This window comes from Castor canadensis, chromosome 8, assembly GCF_047511655.1.
Source record: "Castor canadensis chromosome 8, mCasCan1.hap1v2, whole genome shotgun sequence".
NCBI classification, from domain to species: domain Eukaryota; kingdom Metazoa; phylum Chordata; class Mammalia; order Rodentia; family Castoridae; genus Castor; species Castor canadensis.
The window spans coordinates 15558794-15578879 of NC_133393.1; the positions used below are offsets into that span (position 1 = coordinate 15558794).

A 20086-nucleotide genomic window follows, 5' to 3' on the forward strand; every position below is an offset into this window, starting at 1 on the left:
GCAGGCGCTAACTCGCCCTTTTGCCCGCTGTTCACGCCTTTCTAAGCGGCTAATGCGCAAGCGCCGCTCTTCCCAACAGTCTGGTTACGCATGCCCAGGCGGCAGCGGGAGACCGAGGAATTTGTCGCCGGAAGTTCCGCGGCCCTCACCACAGAGAGCCGGCTCTAGCTAGCTAGAGGGGCTCGTGTCCGTCCCGCTCCAGAGCGGCGGCGGCCATCTTTGGTTGTGTGCAATATAAGGCTGTGAAGGGATTGGCTCCGCACCGCGGCTCGTCCCTGCTCTCACCTACCGGGGTCCGATGCCGAGCCCTTCCCTTCGGGGCGGGCACCTCCAAACGGCCGACTCCTTTCCAGGTGATGGGTGGCCCCGGTACGCACTTTCCCACGGGATCCCAGGACTGACCCTCCTAGGGTAGGAGCGAGCGTGGGAAGCTTCTCTAGACTCCTTTCTCCCCCCACACGCCCCAAAGAAGGGGCGAACCTTCCTTGAAAGGCCGCCATGCCTGGCCCCCGCCTGGTGCTCAGCACACCCCCTGCCCCGTACACTGTCTGGTTGTGGCTCCACGGGACCGAGGCCAAGTCCCCCCTTTTTTCTTCTAATCCAAGTCCACTGGGAAAAGACGTTTGCGTCCTGCAGAGAGAAGGAGACCGTCCTAAATCCGCCCTGCCGGGAGCGGCGAGGAGACCGGAGGAGGCGTGTCTAGGCCGCCATAGCTTCCGCTCCCGGAGAGCGCGAAATGCGAGCGGGTGGCGCAGCCGCCGAGCCCGGCGTCCGCCCTTCCTGGCCCCAGCCGGCTTTGCATTGCTCCCCAGGAGCTCAGCGTTCAGCGAGTCCCTCTGGGGGGACACCCGATAAGTGGGGGTCGGGGCAGCCTGAGCGGTTTTTACTTGCTTTTCCCTTCTCGTAGCAGAAGCAGCGCTTAAGTTCTGGAACTAGTGACTCAGTATCATGGCCAGCAGCCTTAATGAAGAGCCAGATGGAAGCAGAGTGCGTAAGAACTGCGGAGTAATTGAGGTCAAAAGCATAAAGGCTTTAATTAAACCAACAACTGGATTGTCTTTTTTGTTGTCCTCTCTCGCTGATTTACTTAAGAAAGGCCTAATACAACCTTGGGCAGGGGCCGTCCATCATTTTCCTTTTACACATACTTTAATTCGTTGTGGTTAATTCCTTAAATTCTGAGCATTTGGTTTTAATTCAAATTGGTGAGGAAGTGGGGAAGAAATAGAGATAGGTGTGGGGGTGCATAGTAACACTGAAAGAAATAGCTTAGTATTTTCCCGTGTCTAATAGAAATATTTTCTTACCCTTTGCACATTGTAGATCACCTATGTGAAAGGAGACCTTTTCGCATGTCCCAGAACAGACTCTCTAGCCCATTGTATCAGTGAGGATTGTCGCATGGGAGCTGGGATAGCAGTCCTCTTCAAGAAGAAATTTGGAGGGGTGCAGGAACTGATAAACCAACGTGAGTTTTGAAAAACAACTTTCTTGTTTTGCCCCGGTTTAAGCATCTTTTGATGTTCTGGTATACTTTATTAGGATGTGCATGCAACATGGGTTTTTTATTTTCTTTTTAATGACTGAGTGCTTTTTAACTGTTCAGATTAAGTTTTTCCTCACAAGAATTCACATTTGGTTCTGGCTCTTATCACACCAAACTCCTATAAAAGTTTCTAATGTATTTCTCTATCATAAAATTTCCTTAATAATACTACTTCACTTCTCTGAAAAATTTGATAAGTGAATACTTAGCAAAGACCACAGGTGTTAACTTGGCATAAAGGCCCTATACTTAATAATATTCTACTTACTCTTCAGAGAAGTTTAGAAATCTCGTTCTTATAGACTCTCCACATCACTTTCTACCAATGAGGTGTGCATTTGAATCATATATGGAGCTTTTGATACAGTCTCTCAGACCAAATTCCAGGATTACTGAATCATAGTCTACCAATCATTTTGATTCCAGTTTTCTACAAAAGCAGTTTCTTACTGCTTTGTGTTATAGTTACTTGTAAAAGTGACACCTCTGAATTGAAAACTTAAATAACTTTTTTTTGTGCATCTCATAATGTTTAACAGAACTCTATTAAAAGATCATTATTGAATGATCAGAGAGTTGGCAGTTTAAAACAGTACATTCTAAAACATTTTCAAGGCAGTAGGCATTCAAGTATTTTAAGTGGGTAGGGAGGGTATATATTGAAATTCAGGGCAGGACAAAAAGTAGGGTGTGAAGAAGCATGATTATAAGTTAAGGAATGCAGTATTTGGGAAGCAGCAAAAAGTTCATAGGAGATACTAGTTTCTTTACAAGTAAAAATTATTTCCAGTTCTGACGTAAACTCAGGTCTGTGATTTGTTTTAATATTAAGAGTGGAGATCGATTGTTTTTGGTTTCCTTCATTACTATTAACTGTTTTTCTTAGAAAAGAAATCTGGAGAAGTGGCTGTTCTGAAGAGAGATGGGCGCTATATATATTACTTGGTAAGATGGGGCCAAATCTTAATACGTTCTAAGGATTGGTGAACTACATTTGTGCTTCATTCTAGAGGATGTGAAAAAAATTTCTGATCTCATGACAACTCAGGGCCCCTGGTGCTGGCTTCCTGGAGCACTAGGTTAGAAAGGAATGTCAGGCTGTATCCCAGCTCCATGGGCAATACTATTGTGCCCTCCATCATAGACCTGTGTTCTAAGACTTGCAAAAGTTAGGGCTGCCTCCTATAATTGATTCTTTCTTAATTGTAGTAAGAGGGAAATAAAAATGTCCCAGGAGAGATTTCCAAATGCAGTGCCAAGTAACACTTAGCTCCTCTTCTGCGTGCTGCCTGAGTGTGGGTTCTCCGCTAGTCTGCGTGCTGCCTGAGTGTGGGTTCTCCGCTAGTCTGCGTGCTGCCTGAGTGTGGGTTCTCTGCTAGTCCAAACGGTCTCTGGCCCAGGGTATGTGGCTTCCCTAGGTGATGGTGGTGATTGACTTTGAGCCAATTTATTACAAGCCTGATCTGAACAGCAAACTGAGTACAGGTATGTCCTAATCTATTGAATTCTGTCTTTAAGATTGATGTAACTTTCATTGTTTTTACTTAGGAAAACTACCACTCTCTGGTTTTGTAGAATACAAAAAGCAAGCAAGTAATAAATAGAAAATTTTAACAGGAAATTTTCAGATTGTATGGGTTCCTTGTCACAGACATGTAGCTTATCTCTTGTAAATGACACAAAAACTTTCACCTACCTTGCTTAAAAATAATTGACAATAAGCACAATTTATTGATCTCATGGATTTCCTTGGAAAAGGAAGGACCGCTAGATAGTTAGTTGAGTCTAGGTTCCTCAGTCCCTGTTTAGTGGATTTTCCTGGGATCTTCCTTAACAGTGTAAAAGGGGCAGCATGATAGTTGTCATTCTTGCTCTAGATGAATCAATAAAAATGCACTACTCTTTTAATGTTCAAGATATAGAAGGATCTGATGACTTTTTATTATCTATCATTTTTGACTAATGGAAATTTGGATCCTTTCTTTGTGTTCAGATTACAAAGAAAAGGGCTTCACACAAGCCAACTTATGAAAACTTACAGAAGAGTTTAGAGGCCATGAAGTCCCATTGTTTGAAGAATGGAGTCACCGACCTCTCCATGCCCAGGCAAGGAAACGCAGGGCCCTAACTGAAGAGTTAATTGATTGTTGAGGTTTACTGTTTAACCCAAAGACAAACAACTTCAGAGCTTAACCAAAAATAAAAAGAGTCAATTTAAGGTAGATAAACATCCATACTATATAGCCAGCAGTGAACTAGTTATGTGATTTTAGGTCATGGTATAGCTGTTTTTCAGCTTGCGTTGAATGAGTCAGGACACATAACACATAACACACCTTCCTGAGTCTACTCAGAGGTGGGGAACCAGTGTCATTCAGTCACATTTGTTGAATTCCCACCATCTTCTGCTTGAAGCTTAACCCCTATTCTTGAAGTAGTATAAGCTAAAGAATCAAGATTGTGCAACTCTCATTTCTTTCTTGGGCTACTTTTGGTTTCTCAAACCTGTTAATCCTGTGCCCAGAAAGTTGTAAATCATCTCAGCCTTTTATACTGCATGTCTATTTTGTGGTCGGTCTGAGTGGCAGCCAGAGGCTCTGTCCTTGATTTAATTTCTTCAACCCTAGCTATTGAGGACTTAAAGGAATGTCATTGGATATTCAGTAGACCTTTTGCTTTCTTTTCAGGAAATAGTCTTAACTCTTTTCTTCCTGTCAGGCAGCTTAAGATCAAGGATGAGCATGCATGCAGGTTTGTCCCAAGTTCATTTGAACCTGGCCACAATGGCCCTTACCTTACACTGGTCATGGCTATATAGCAGGGACTGTTTTTTAGAATCACAGTTCTTTAAGAATTTAGTTAACATATTTTGATATAAATAAGCCTTCCTTTTGTCCCTAGGGATATTAGGGACCAATAAAGAAATGTGCAGAGAGTAGAGTTTCATGGGCTGATAAGAGATTTCTCACCAGAGTGTTGCAAAAACTTTGCTCTAGATTGTAAGCAGCTTAGCATTTCCCAGCCTTTCAGCTTAACTTTTTTTTTTTTTTTTTTTGGCAGAGATCCTGTCCTTTGTCCCTCTTTTCCTTTTATCTTAGCATAATTGTGTTTTAAGAATACCAGTCTTTGCCGTCCATCTGCAGCCAGTTTTCATCAATAGAGGGATAGTAGGATAGTCTCCTATGGCATGGCAAAGTTATACATTTCTATATGCAGCATGAAATAATTGGAAAGTAGCACCTTATTAAGCAAAGAGAAGTGACAGCTGTTGGCTGTTAGGGCTGTCTAGGAACAGTCTTAGGTGACTTCATAAAAGTCGACTCCTAGATTCTCACCAGGGCTGACTATAGGTGTGAGACCAGACAACTTACTGTTTGAGTGGATTCAGTCAAAGGAAGAGGGAAGGAACTGTGTCCTAGATAACTATCACAACCAATGGAGATGTTTTGTCTTTTTCTAGGATTGGATGTGGTCTTGATCGTCTACAATGGGAAAATGTGTCTGCAATGATTGAAGAGGTATTTGAGGCAACAGACATCAAAATTACAGTGTACACACTCTGAACAGGCGAACATTGTGGATGTTTCCATGTTCTTCATCATCCCTACTTGGTCATAGGAATAAGAAACTGACCTTAAAACAGGCAGAGGAAAATTTTCATGAGAAAGCATCTGTGTCATATGCAATACTTGGGTTTCTGTATTCCAGTACTCGTGGGACTCTGGAGGAAGGATTGCTTGGAATATGTTACTGGGTGGTTTTTTGTGTGGGAAGGTCAGGAGTAGTGGCCTATACTGAGCCAGGAAACTTAGTAGGTAGCTCTGTGATCTGTTGGCTCCAGTATGCTGGCTAATTTGTTTGGCCACTAGCTGGCAGCATTGATTATTTCTCTGCTCTTTAAGAAAAATTTCAGGAAGGGGGAAGGTTGGAGTTACTTTGGCATCTTTTGTCCTTTGTGCACTTAACTTGGTATTATTCTTATATCATTGGATTTATCCTAAGAGAGAAGTTGGGGTTTTGTTTTTGTTTTTATTACAGAATTGAGGCCTACATTGTTATCAAGGAATTTGTGGTGACAAAGGAGGAAAAATAAATATTTTTCTTGCAGTTTAATGAGGTTCTGTGCTTATGTCTGCATTACTTTGGATTGGATAAACCTTGTGATAGAATTTAAAACTTTTCCATTGGAAAGAGTAGCAAGGTAAGAAATAGAATGGACAAGAAATATAGATCACCATAGTTGGAAAAGCAGAAGCAGGGTTTAGAATCTCATAGTAAACTCTCTTCTGTCCACTGCAGTTTCTGTGATTGAATAAAACTTTAATCATGAAACAAATTACACATATAATACATATTAAATGCCTGGCATTAGGTTTATCACAGAGTAGTAACTCAGTAAATCACTGATACTCAGCAAGTCCATATGAATCTTAAAAGTATAATGGCCACTTTTTATTTTGATGGCAAGATAGGTTACACGCTTAAGTTTTTTTTTTTCTGGTGGCGCTGTGATTTGAACTCAGGGCCTCACACTTGCTAGGCAGGCGCTCTTACTGCCTGAGCTACTCCAGCAGCCCTTTTTTGTGATAGTTTTTTTTCTAGAATAGGGCCTTGCAAACTATTTACCTGAGTTGGCTTTGAAACGGGATCATGATTTCTGTCTCCTAAGTAACTAGATTATAGGTGTGAACTACCTCACTCAGTTCAGGTTTGTGCTTTTAACCTCCCTAGATTTTGCCTTGCAGCTAACTTGGATCTCAAGAACACTGCAGTAAATATTAGCCCCCTTTTCTCCTGAAGCTAAGAGACAAAAATAAAGTTCGTGGATTTAGCCAGTGGCTGGGTATTACAGCTATTGGGGAAAGTAGGCATTTTCTTTTTCTCCCCTTGCAGTGATGCTGAAAGTTAAAACAGCAGGACTTGCTACTGATTTCTTTCCCTAGGTCAATGTTGGGTCTGTCACAGGACACTGCTTTCCCTGGTGTAAAAGAGCAATCTTGTGTTCTTACCACATTTTAGTCTGAGAGCAGGCAGTATTTTCAAAAGGCATATAACTTTTGTATCTCTGTGTGGAGCAGAGAAATTCTGCATTGGTTTGAGAGTAGAGCAGAGGCAAGTTCATTAGCAAAGTGTTGACTAAGGCTTTTCTTGAAGCTTTGCTTCTGTCTATGTGAAATAAAATTGAAGGGAAAAAAGGGAGAAGAGAATAATCAAATATACAAAATTAGAAATGAGGGTCAGGTGATAAACAGTAAGTTAAGTATTTTGTTTAACTCTGTGCAATAAATATTTTTTTGCTGTGCTGGGAATTGGGCCCAGGGCCTTGTATGTGGTGGGCAAATGCTCTTTCACCCAGCTACATTCAGTCCCTATACAAATAAATCTTAAAACTTGGGTCAAAACATTGGTTTCCTGTGCGTTGTCCCCCCCACCCGCCATGGAACAGGAGCCTTTATTCTTTTAACAGCCTCATCTCAAGAACTAGTTGTAAGTGGAATGCTGGGACTCAGCAGGGATGTGACAAAGTGCTTTTTGTCAGTTGCAGGTAGTCTTGGGGTCAAATTCCAATGACTTATCACAGTTGGGGCCTGGGGTAAGGAGGCGTGGCCTGACAATCAGAATGAACACATTCGTAACTGGGAACCCAGTTAAAATTTGGCTAAGACCCAGAAATTCATTTGTAGAATTTTTTTTTTTTTTATTGCTGTTTGTTTCTTGGCAGTGCTGGGTATAGAATCCAGTGATTCATGCATGCAAGGCACTCTACCACTGAGCTACACCCCAAACCTCATATGTAGAATTTTACTTCTACATAGGACTGAAACAGACATTAAGAAATGAGACTACATCGTTCTGCCATTACTGTATATATGAACATTAGAGTCTTATTTTTCATTTTCTTCTCTTTAATTGAGAAGGTAATTGTTTATTACTTGGCAATTGAAATGTGCTACCTTACAACATTTCCTGTGCTTTCTGTTCTGTCTTCTGTCATATCTTCAGAGAATGGGAAAAGCCTTCATTTATGTGTAATCCAGAAGATTACACATGAATATTTCTCAATGCTGAGAACTGAACCCAGGGCCTTGTATACTCTAGGCAAGTGCTGCACCACTGAGCTACATCCCAACCTTTCAAAAGAAACTATTTTAAGGTAAAAGATGATCTCGGGAAGTCTGTATGGGAGAGATAATTGTTATGTTGTCTAGTCAAGTCCTGTTTTAATCTTCCCTCCTGTAATATCAGGGCTTGATTCTTAGCCTTGACCATCTCCACTTCCTGATGTCCAAGCTGCTTAAGAAACCAGGCCACAGAAAAGCCACACTATTTTTTTTATTAATGTTGCTGTTTTTCTTTCTTTTTTTAAAAAAAAAAGCAACAACAGCCCAACTTAACATAAAATACATTTATGGCACATATTTCAAAGCTCTGTACCTTGGATCTGAGGACATTTACTTTAAGCAACTGAAGGTCATTAAGACTTTCAGTCCCCAGATGCTTGGTGCCTATTCATGGTTGCTTTTCTCTCCTTGTGGAGATCAGTTTCCTCTTTCCAAGAGCAGTGTTAAACAGACATAACCTAAATGAATTACAGCAATGGGAAGTGTGTTTTGAGTCTTCTGAGGGCCTTGCCTAGTAGGATTGGTTGATGTTGAATGTTGTCCAGCTCCAAGTAGTATTAGGAAGATAGGCATGTCCCAAGTGGCATACATGTCACTGCTTCTCTTGGTGGCAGCAGGCAGAGACCTTCATGAAAAAAGAGAAAGCATGTTAACTGTCACCTAACAGTTAGGAATTTCTGAGCAAAGGTTCCTGTGTGCTTTTTCCAACAAATCCCTGGATTTCTCTAGTGTCCTGTAGTTCCTGGCTGACCCAAGGTTAGGGTTGTTTCTTTCATTTATGTTTTGGTGGTGTTCACACAGAGAAAGCCCCAGAAGAGATCTGTTTTAACTCTGTTGTCTTGAGTTAAATATATGGTTAAACATTATTCTGTAACTTTAAAAAAAAAAAACATGGTGAGAGGCATATGTTACTTAACAAATGCTCATTTCTTGGGATTATTTTAATTGAGTAGGTTCTTTTGGGTATTTAAATTACAACTGATTTCATGCCACTTTTTTTTAAACTTGGTATATTTTGACCTTTCCCTTTAGAAATATGAGCAATTCAAAGGACAGAGAAGCATGTTAATAGGCTCAGATAATACAGTTGCAGGTGTACACTAAAGCAGACTTATAATAAGGGAAATATCTAGTATTATTCTATTTAAAAAATAATCTGACTTAGAAATGGACTTTTTTCTCATCCTGGTTTATTTCCTTTACTTAGATGAGTATCAGATACAATCCTTAATTACTCAAAATAAAAAAAAAATTCAGAGTAGAATTTTAGCAAGGAATTATTTTAGTAAAAGAGGATAAAGTGAGGAGAAACAGAAAAGGGGAGAAACATTTCCTATTTTCCCACAGAGAAGATGGGAATGAAGAAGACTCAAAATAATTTTTGGAATCCTCCTTGGAAGCTTAATTTTAATGGAAAAAAACCTGAAAAGTTTAGAAAAAAAAAAAGTCACTGAAGACTTGCTATTTAGGTAGCTGAAGAAGTGCCTACATATATGAAATAGAATAATGAAACCTTTTTGCAATTGTTTTAGTTGGGAGAGGGGATGAGAGGGAGAGATTGTGGGGAGGAACCTAAGCAATGTACAATGTAAGCATATTCAGAAATGTCACAATGAACAATGCTAATAAAAATGCTTTGAGAATAAAAAAACTAGATCAGATATTATGGAAATAGCTGTACAACTGCAAAAATAGTAAAGACTATTGAATTGCACACTTTAAACCAGGAAATTATATCTCTAAAGCTATTTAGAAAAAAAAGTGCTTATAAAAGATATTTATAAAAATATAAAACTTTTTTCTTATAAAAGAAAAAAGTACAGTGAGATTAAAATTAAGCTACCAGTTACATTCTGTAGAATCTATGTTGGGTATGTAATTATAGTGATAGTATCTACACTCACAGAATTTTTAAGGAATTTTAAAAGTTAAACTTTGTATTTTCAGAGGTCATCCTTGGTAATCTGTCTATACTGCTCTTCCTCACGACCCAGAGTACTGTCTTATTTTATGTGAGCATGGTATTACCCTGCACAGACTCTGAATTCAATGACTGGGCCTTCCTTTTCTCAGAAAAAAAAATTGCTGAAAAATCATGTCTTCATGGACTGTCAAATGCTCAGTCTGAGAATGTCCAGGCACCCTGTGTGCACGTCTAATAGAAAACACCTGCCAACATCGAGCTCCGGAACACTGATATTTCCTGAGCGTGTCTATGAAGCAACATCTTCTCTTAAGGATATTAGGAGTGAGAAACACCAAAAATAAATTGAACGATCTTCATGGAAGCCTGTTGCTTTCATGTTTTATTAATGTGTGAGTTGTTCCAGGATTAAAGTGATACAGGTAGTGAAGCGCCTTCTCTATCACTGGGAGATTTTGATCAGTAACTCTGGCCTTGTAACAGGGTTCAGTTCAGTCATAGTATTTCTTTGAGAACAAACTAGATCAGACCAAATTCAAAGAAAGATAGTGAAGGATCTTTTACCCTCTTTCCTGAGGATAATTGGCCTGTTTGTGTAAGAGTCTAATTTACCCTCAGCAAGAGGCCAAATTGGCCTTAATTGTGTCCTAATTATTTGCTTAAATAGCTAATCTTTATTTCCAGTTCTCTTATCACCTCTTGATATCTGTAGGAGGCTACTTCTGAGCTGCTGCCTAATTTACAAACACCTCTTTAACTCTTTAAACAGTCCTGCATAAATTAGCTTGTTGCTGTATTACCCTGATTCTTCAGCATTTTCCGTGATTCTGCTGAGTTCTTTCTTAATAAGAAAAATGTTCTTGCATTTAAATTCACACTACTGACCTCTCTCAAAGCATAACAGTTTGTTTGAAAACTTGAAAGCAGATCTGACCAAAACTGAAAGATGAATACAAATTCCCTTGGGAATTTTAGTGACCAAAAATGAAAGAACTGTCCCTAAAGGATGAAAAAGCTACATTAGAGAGAAAAGGAGGTAAGATTTCTAGTGGGTTTGGAAGTAGAGATTCTAGAAGGTATGCAGAATAAGTCTGGACACCTGTACAATGGTGTGTGCTTAGGGGATTTAAATGTCCTCTCTGCTATTCTTCAGTAACAGGTCCTTGTACCATCTAAGTCTTATGAAAGGTCATATGTCTCAAAGCATGAGAATCCCTGTCAACCTTGGAAAAGCTGATTTGAAACCAAAGGGTAGGAGGCAAAAGGATTTAGGCACAGGGATGTAGAAGAAAGAGAACATGAGACAGCGTAAGTGTTTCTATAACCAGCCCAAAGCAGAGGAATGCAGTCCCTCCAAAGGCGATCGTGTTATGCACTTATTCTACCTGAAGTGAAAGCCTTGTACCAGTGCAGGAAGGCACTGACACCAGGAAAACTCACATGAGGCTGGGCCCCATTGTCTACTTCAGGATGTCTGCCAACTTCTCCTCGTAGTACAGGAAGTTCTCCTGAATGTCCTCCCAGGGCTCAAAGGCCTTGGATTCACCCTCTTCTTGCTCCACGAAGTTCTGCCAGATGTACTCGAAGTCCTGGGGCTTCATGATGCGCAGTTTGCAGCCAGCCTCCTTCATCTTCTTCAGAGCTGCCTGGATCTCTGGTTCCTCCCACATGAAGAGGCGCCCCACCAGAATGAGCAGGCGCAGGTTCTTGGTCTTGCTAAGGGTTTTGATAATTCGGTCAGCACAAGCTGCACAGGGACTGGAGGACACATACCAGGTGACACTGTACCGCAAGGCCGGGTCAAAGGCTGGCAGGATAGTGTTGAAGAAGGCTTCCTCTGCGTGGGCACCGGCATGCTCATCTTCTAGGTATCCCCGGGATGCCTGCACTTGACCTCCCTTGTCCTGCGCTTCAACTACATAGCAGAGGAAGGTCTTGTTCCTCCCAGAACTGTATTCTACATTCCGGAACTGAAACTTAAAGAAGTTGACAGGCAGCCGCTCCCTATAGGCCAGGAACACAAAGAGTCAGGGAAAAAGTGAATGCTGAGCTTTTGTTTCTAGGACCAGCCTCGAGTAGGTGGATCTCCAAGACACTTCACTCTTACTAAAAATAGGCCTTTTATGCAAACGGTAGTGACAAAAACAGCATGAAAGAATCCCAAAGCATTTATCTGGAGAAGACTTTGGATTGGGGTTTGCATTCTGGTCACTAGTAGGAAGGCTCTTTAACACCATTTCCATCTTCATTCCTAAAACACACACACACACACACACGCACTTTTTTTTTTTTTTGGCAGTACAGGGGTTTGAACTCAGGACCTCATACTTGCAAGGCAAGCATTCTACCCTCAGCCCTTCTTGCTTTAGCTATTTTTCAGGTAGGGTCTCATGCTTTTTGCTGAGGCCATTCTAGAACCATGGTCCTTCCACCTATAACTCCCTCATAGCTGGATTATAAATGTATACCACCCTGACCAGCTTGTTTGTTGAGATGGGGGTCTCACTAACTTTTTAGCTTGACTGTTGTTGGACTGCAATTTTCCCAATCTGTGCCTCCAGAGTAACTGGGATTGTAGGCACAGGGCCATCATACCTGGCCTCTTTGGCCAGACTAGCACCAAACTTGTGAGTCTCCTGCCTCAGCCTCCTAAAATGCTGGGATTGCAGATGTGCACCACCGTGCCCAGTTCCCATGTTTCTAAATCAGTGAACCTTTAACAAGGCTATGCCTTAGAGTCACCCAGGGGACTCTAAAAATGTCAATGCTTGAGCCCCACATCAAACTAATTCAGAATGCCTGGGGGTAGGTCCCAGGCATCAGTATTTAAAAAAAGCAAAGGAAAACAGCTAGATGATACTAATAAATGTCCAGATTAGAGAAACAGTGTTTAAAAAGCCATTTTACAAAGTAGCAAGTATGTTAAATTTCTCGAGACAGAGCAAGACAAAGATTTTTCAGAGCATTTCATGCTTCCATTTCTCCTTTTAGCTCATATAAATTGCATTTGGGGGCACAGAATGGCTCAAGCTCTCCTATTGGCTGTTTTTCAAGTCTGTCTTTTCCTTCAGGTGAAAGGGTTATCATATGGTCAACGTCCAAAAGTATTTACCTGAGACAAGAGTACCCAAAGTTCCCTTGAGATAATGAAGCTTGCATATGGTATTAAGTAATTTCAGAATCTTGAAAGACTTGGCCTCTGCCCTCTAGATACTTATAATCTAACAGCTGGACTGAGAAGATGTGAATGAAACAACTGATAATGTTAGAAGATTGCTGTAAGCGGATAGGTAGAGTAGAGGATATGTTATAAAAGTCCTTGAAAATTGCACCTTGATTCAAAAGGCAGTAAGGTATGGTACCCAGTTCTTGAGTTGGAGAAGAGAATAATACAGGTGATGTCCATGGAAGATCACTGGTTGCACTAGGCTGAGGTAGTATGGCTGGACCAAGAGCCTGAGACTTAAAAGGGCCACCAGGTGTCTTAGGACAGCAGACTTGGTGATGAATAGGGTAGATGTCCAGTGGCTTCATTGGGGAAGGAAAAGGCTAGGACCCTTCCCCCTGCCTTTCAAAGTTTGTTAGTAATAAGAAGGAGAGAAAAAAAGGAAAAGGACTAGAGAGGGCATCATAGTTGAATATTATTTTTATTTTTCTTGAATGTGTGTGTCAAAATAGGAAAGACCTATGCAGGTTTGAAGGCCAAGGAAAATGAGGAGAGATTGAAATGTAAGAAGGAGAGGAGGAGATGAGTATCAGGTAGAGAGGCTAGATGTTTTCCTTTTTTAACAACTGTAATCTCAGGTTGAAGATGTGGCTCAGTGGTAGAATGCTTGCCTGGCGAGTGTAAGACCCTGGGTTCCATCTCAGCACCATAGAAAAAAGTGTAATCTAATCTGCCCTAAAAGATGCTCTGTGGCAGCACTAACTTACATTACCTGTCTCCACCCCTTCTTTTTCCCCAGAAAGATCACTAGACTCCCTGTGCTATAGGGGAATCCCTGGTGTCCCAAGGCTTTGGTTGCTTAAGGATAAGGCACCTATGCCAAAAAGCTGAATAAACTTGAGTTGTTTCCCTGCAGGATTCCCTACCCCTTGACCAGTCACCAAATTTTCTCCGTCCAAGTTTCCATGTCTCTTGCTGTCAAGTTAAATTTCCACTGTGGAGATGGATGTGTTTGAGGACCCAGCCCCAGGATTCCTTCAGGTACTATATTTAGCTCTCTAAGCCCCTCTGTCTCTGGTTGGAGGTGTTTATTATTTACTTAACATTTTAGCAGAGCATATCACCTAATGTCTCCCCTTTCATCTTTCAGTCCCTGAGGGAAATTCACCTACACGGAGCTCTTCCTATTTACATTCACCCCACCAGACCACTCTCAAACTCTACTGCCTTTTCATGGGTCCCTTTACTACCTGAAGTGGCTTTTTGCCACACAGAGCTTATCTCTTTTGCCCAAACCCTTCTTTGTTCTTCAAGGTCTTTTGACAGACCAACCCCTGTACCCCAGTCTAATCTAGAGCCCCTTGAATAATACATTCTCCACTGGAACTCTTATAAGTATTTGTAGTTTCATGGTTGGCTTGAGGGCTTGCTTCAGCAGTAGCTGCCTAAGGTTTATTTCTGGAAAATCCCCCAAAGCATTGCTCCAATTTTGCCTAGTATAGCCTAGCAAAAAGCAACAATTTGGCCCCGCACATACTTGCAACTTGACTGGATGGTTGTGAAAAGCAGCCTTCTTGCAGCCCCTCCTAAACTCTGAAATTTCCCCCTCCTCCTATTCCCTTGGCACACCCAGAGAAACCTGAAACCATGGGAGAGAAAGAAAGGTCACCTCTATAAATATCCATTTCTGACCCCTCTGGCCAGCAGCCCCAGGGCCTGTTCTATCTATCAGCAAGGACTCTGGAGTAGACTCCTCAGAAATGCTTTCAAGGGGCAAAGGAAAGACAGGGAAGGTTTGGCTCCCAGGCTTTCCCTTAGGCTTGCCCAGATACTGAGCTTGCTTGGCTCCTCATTGGGTTTCTTGGTCTTCTAGAAGGAGCATAAAGGTCAAATGAGATTCTTTGGGTCTCCCACAGACTATAACAGTCAGGTACTGGAGGTAAGCCAGGAGAACAGAAAGGTACAGGTCTGAAATTTCCACAAAGAGCTGGAAACATGACCGCCTCAGGCAATTTTATGGAATTAGAAGAAAAGTCAACACTTCCAATAGTGGAAGGAAGCAAACAGAGACACCTAACTTCTTAATCACAAACATTTTTTTCCAGTAGCATGGTATGCCTAAGTATTATACATACTTACAACCCATTATTCTTAGCTCCAGAGACACCCAGTGCTAAAGGAGTGTGTGTGAGTGCATGTATATTGGAGTGGTGAACAGGAGAAAGATGCTGGCAGTAAATTTCCTCCCTCTGCATCCAGTCACTTCTTCAGAACCAGCAGCATGGTTCCTGTCCCTCCTCTACTACCACCTCAAGTAGCACCTCTTGTAGGCATCACTTTCTCATATTTTCTGCAGACAAGGCCATTTATACCTCCCTCTATTTAGACTACGAGGCTATTGGACATTTTACACAACTAATAGAGAAAACCAGAATCCTAGTATCTAGCAAAAATTGAAAAGATGGTCTGCTTGATGAGAGAGAGGAGATGTGAATAAATGTAGTACATGTTTTCTCAGGTTTGCATTTAAAAATTTACATTTCCTAAACATAAATACACAGTGAAAGGGAGCAACCTGGAGATCAGTAGAAGCTGGTCTAAGATTAAACATTTGCTCCAAAATAACCTATAGAGCAGAAAATGTATTCACAAGCGACTGAATATTGACTTATTTCAACTTCCCCTCACTAGACCTGTCAATGACGTATTTGAAAGAGGTAGAGTTTCTGGTCTCATTTGGCTACCTTCTTTTCAGACCACTTTCAAAGGGGATACCAAGGAGTGGGCATAGTCAAGGAAAGGTGTGTAGAACAGAAGCAGAAGTGTACTAGAGCTGAGGCAGGAGCTCCAGACTTGCAGGACTTGATGGGGTTCTGCCGAAGGCAAGCCAGGAGCCAGCTGAGACACTATCTATCCACACAGCTTTGACCTCCCACCAGCCCTTCATGGGGCCAGTAGAGCTATCTTCTGTTCTTAATGGCCTCTCCCAGCATGCTCTTGAGGCCAGTGTAAGAGTGATGTTGAAGGCTCCTCACCCCTTGCCTCCCTTTTCCTATGCCTCTTCTCTCTGTGTCCCTCACTTCACCAGATTAAACTCCTGGTAGCTAAAGAAGTGGTTGAAAGAAGACTCATTTTATATGCCATTTATCTTTGGTCCATTATAATCCCTTTGAGGGCAGGTTCTGCTTTCTGCAGAAACATACCTGACATCATAAGAGACAAAGAGAAACGCACACTGGGGTGCTGACAGGCAGGGTCACAGTTGTTCCTTACTCGGATGGAGAAATGATCAGATGGGGATTCAACCCAACTTCCCTGCTCCAGAGCTCCCCTAAGCTTGCTGAAGACAAAGGCAGGCACTCACTAGAATTCTCATCATGTCCAGTACTGCCAGGCCTCCATATATCCTGATCTTGTCTCCACAAAGACCTCTGTCCCCAGTTCATTCCCATCACAAAGTCTGGCAGAGAGCCTAACACACAATGAGAGCTCATTCATTAGTTCATTTATTCCACATTTTTTTTTGGCAGTACTGGGGTTTGAATTCAGGGCCTCACACTTGTTAGGCAGGTGCTCTTACCACTTTAGCCACTCCACCAAATCATTTTTGTGGGGTTTGAGATAGAGTCTTTCAAACTATTTACTGGGGGCTGACTTCAAACCTAGATCTTCCTGATCTCTGCTGTCTGAATACCTAGGGTTATAGGTGTGAGCCCCTGGTGCCCCGCTATTCCACAAATATTTATTGATTACCTATTGGGAGCTAGATGCTAGGGATAAAGCACTAAAAAAGACAAATTCCTTATCCTTGCTTGTGGAGGGTAAGTATACTGATGGGGGAAACAGTAGTGAACAATTTCTGTTCAGTAAATATTTGTGAGTACAAAAATCTTCTTTATGATTTTTTTGTGGTGCTGTGGAGTCAGACACATGCTTTACAGTTCCTACTAACCTTGGGCAAACTACTTATCCCTCTGAGGTTTAGTTTCCTTATCTGAAAAAACAGTCTCCAACTCCCAGATTTTGGACAACGGTAGACATTCAATAAATTAAAGTGAATATTGATGAATGGTGCCTTCTCTAGGCCTTAGCAATATCCTTCAGAGCTCCATCCTAACTAAGCATTACCAAATCTCATCCCTTCTTTACTCTTCCTCTCACTTCCAGAGGTTTCTCTCTTCCAACAATGCTGTTAAGTGTTTAACACCCAGCTCTCTGAAAGAAAGAAAGAAAGAAAGAAAGAAAGAAAGAAAGAAAAAAAAAATTCCCTGATTCCTAACATTTGCCGATTCTTATAAAGTAAGTCCTTCCATTATGGATATTTCAAGCCAGGAATGTGAAGCTACTGGATGAAGAGTAGGGTAAAGATGCACACAATGACTCCCAAGCCAAACAGGAGCTGGCTTTTTTTCAGCACTTTCCACCATGTTACTTTTGTTCACGCACTTAGGTCTGCTTTCCATCTGTTGCCCTATTCAACCAGAACCACTACAAGCAAGGCATCTCTCTCCTTATTCCTACTAGGTACTCCCTTCTCACTTCATACAGTTCTCTGAAAGCCACCTGCTCTTCTGCTAGCTTTTGCCTAAGTATGAGGAGTGTTTGGATCCATTCTCTGCAGGAGTCTAGGCTAGCAAAGGATCTGCTTTGCTGATCCCTTGGATTCCAGAGCATGTGGAGAGAGGAGAGGAAAGCTGTCTCCTCCCTCTGGCCCTTCACAGAAACAGACACACCTCTGGGCTATTTTAAGCATCTGTTTACTCAGAGGGGCCCCAGAGAGAACTCTCCCCAGCTGTTCTCTAGAACAAGAAACACTGAGGGCTCCACCTCCCACCTGAACTGTGCTCTGTGCCCCTTTGTCTGAGCCTTGAATCATTGTAAGTTCCTGGCCCTCACCACCTTGTATATGGAGATGATATGGAGCTTTGTTTGGGAAACCTGGCACCCAGAATGAATGGAGAACAGTGGACAGGACACTTGGCTAGGAAGGAGTCCAAAGACCTGTCACTTCCTGGTTCTGTGTTCTTGGACATATCACTCAGTCTTCCGGAGTCTCAGTGTCCCTTCTGTAAGATGGCAATAATTAATCTTCTTCTCCTGATATTGTGCTGAGTTCATACACTTGAAAGTAAGTGGTGATTATAAAGCCGTGGAGAAGTGTCAGCTATGCCAGAGGCCCCTAGCCCTTCAGGGCCCACTGCCCATGTTCACACAAAAAGAACAGTCTAATTCTGTTCTTGATCCCTCCTGCCCCTGTGCTTGGGAGATTACAAAGCTACATGAAATGGAGCATGTGCCCACACGTGTGTATGACCAAGGATAGCATGGCCCAGAATGCTCAGGTGTTAGAAAAAGGCAGCCACTGGAATTGAGGGCACTCCCAGTCTGGTTGCTATAGGCTTCCCTTGTGTCTGTATTAGTTTGTACCCAGCTGCTCACTTAATCCTAGGATGAGGATGAGATCAGCTGAGTAAGCACGGGCAAGTACAAGTTCAGGACCTACTCATGCCTCAGGAGCTAGGCTGTATTTTCCTTTGGAAATTTCTATTTCTCTTAGAAATCAGAAAATATCTGAGCAGGAAGGGACCTTAGGAGTCAACTAGTATAGCTTTCTCATGTTAGAAATGGTACAACAAAGGCCAAGCCTGGGAAATCATTTGCCAAGCATAAAACAGCAAGTCCAAATTGCCACCCAGGGCTGCTTCTCCTTGTTGAGAGCATCTTGCCTTCATTCTTCCTGAAATTTCTGTTAGTATGGTACCCACTCTGCCTGTGCACATTGCTGGAGACCCTCAGGAAGGAAACCTTGGGCTCAGGGAGGAAATGTAGCCCTTCATATTTCCTTCTTGTTCTCTGCTTTGGTGTTTAACAGGGTCTTCCTCTACAGGAAAAGAGAGGGGAGAGAAGGAAGACTAACTTGGTTTTCTTAACACAGATGGCGTAATCTGGACATGACAGAGGAACCCTGTACATGACTCCCTCTCTAGAGCTTCTACATCCCTTCCTTTGCCCCAGTTCCTCCAGGCTGTAGCTAAATTTATGGTAATGCTCCTCTGTCCCTAAGACCTTGGCCTGTGTTATCTGTGCTGTGACTGTTTCCCTGGGGGGGACTCATAAGAGATTCAGTAAAATAGAAGCTGCCTATTCTGCCTTAGCGAAGGATAGATCTGTCTTCCCTGTCTTGGGATTTTCCGTTGCAGAGAGAAGCCCTGAAGAAAGCACTAGAGACATACACACACAAGAGAGACCCACTCAGAAGCACAGCAGAGAGAAGCTGAAGTGAGGGAGGCTTTGACTGAGGCCATCTTTAAACATGTCAGTCTCACCAAACTCCTTGGGACTAAACTTCTACCCAATACCAGGAGACATATGGGGTGGTATTGTCATTTGGGCCTTTGCCTCCAAGGAGCTCCTCCTACCTCCTCCTAATTAGAAAGCCCAAGGTGTCACACTAAGAAACCAACAGAGCTCTGCTTCTGTGTCCATTGAATACCCTTGCTGGGTACACATTGCCACAAGGCTGTGGCTGACCCTTACACCTACTATAGCCTGCCCAAGCCCTTGCTCTCCTAGGGAGGAGGCCTAGCCCACATGTGAGGCTCACCCAGTGACGATCTCAAAGGGCGGCAGCTCAATGAGCTCCTTCAACTTCTCTGGGTCTTCCAAGTTCTCCAGATCCTCCCCATTCTGGGAGGCCAGCTCAGCAGCAGCAGCAGCAGCAGCCTCTTCTTTCTGGGCCATGGTGGGGCTGTGGCTCAGGAGTCACTGAAAGAGAGGAGAGGGTGAAGGTCTGGCCAGGGACTGGCGGCAGAATCCCAAGCAGCTGTCAGCGGCTAAGTCTGGCTGGGGATGACGGAAAGAGGATGGGCAGGCCAGGCTTCAGCTCGCACCCCCTCAGCCCCAAGCTTTATAAGTCAGAGCCTTCTGCCCCTCCCCCAGACTCTCTCCTATCTTTTTTTAATTGAGTGACAGTGGGTGCCAGAATGGGGGAATGGAAACTCTGGCCATGAGTGTCCCCTATTTATCAGCAGGCAAAGACAGGAAGCTGGCAGGTGGGAAGGGCTGGATCAGCTCCTCCCTTGCCTCTCCCTCCACTCTCAAGCTGTGTTCTTCCCTGGTTTCCGAACCAACTTTCCCAGCTCTTACTGGGGACATTGTGGAAGGGGCACAATGTCTGTAGTCTGTTTAGGGTAGCCATCCTGTGATTTAAGGGAGAAGCCATCTCAGAGTTTTAAGCAGGACTAGGCCTGTGTTGAAAGGGGTGGTTGCAAAGAAATCCATTTCCATTTGGGGAAAGTGGATTCAGGAAAGAAGGGTCCAGGGAAAAC

The 20086-nt window shown here is 42.7% G+C and overlaps 2 protein-coding genes across 13 annotated transcripts; one reads left to right on the plus strand and one right to left on the minus strand.

Annotated features, from left to right (window-relative positions):
* The first annotated feature begins 138 nt into the window (after nucleotides 1-138).
* On the plus strand, nucleotides 139-5659 carry Oard1 (O-acyl-ADP-ribose deacylase 1). 12 transcript variants are annotated; one of them, XR_012450646.1, is made up of 7 exons: nucleotides 139-353; nucleotides 908-1014; nucleotides 1324-1468; nucleotides 2433-2491; nucleotides 3004-3031; nucleotides 3540-3652; nucleotides 5007-5030. XR_012450646.1 is itself a non-coding variant. In XM_074082244.1 (6 exons), the coding sequence occupies exons 2-6, from the start codon at nucleotides 949-951 to the stop codon at nucleotides 5107-5109; spliced, it is 486 nt and encodes a 161-aa protein (XP_073938345.1). In that variant the 5' UTR covers nucleotides 196-353; nucleotides 911-948; the 3' UTR covers nucleotides 5110-5659. The 12 variants fall into 12 exon arrangements, 11 of the variants coding, with proteins under 11 accessions (XP_073938345.1, XP_020037004.1, XP_073938344.1 ...); XM_074082244.1 differs by lacking the exon at nucleotides 3004-3031 and having other exon boundaries at nucleotides 196-353; nucleotides 911-1014; nucleotides 5007-5659; XM_020181415.2 differs by lacking the exon at nucleotides 3004-3031 and having other exon boundaries at nucleotides 197-353; nucleotides 5007-5659.
* Nucleotides 5660-7861: 2202 nt separating this feature from the next.
* Nucleotides 7862-19661, minus strand: Apobec2 (apolipoprotein B mRNA editing enzyme catalytic subunit 2). Its single transcript, XM_020181413.2, has 3 exons — nucleotides 19363-19661; nucleotides 11033-11596; nucleotides 7862-8293 (listed from the first exon to the last, which is right to left on the minus strand). The coding sequence occupies exons 1-2, from the start codon at nucleotides 19497-19499 to the stop codon at nucleotides 11053-11055; spliced, it is 681 nt and encodes a 226-aa protein (XP_020037002.1). The 5' UTR covers nucleotides 19500-19661; the 3' UTR covers nucleotides 7862-8293; nucleotides 11033-11052.
* Nucleotides 19662-20086: the final 425 nt, after the last annotated feature.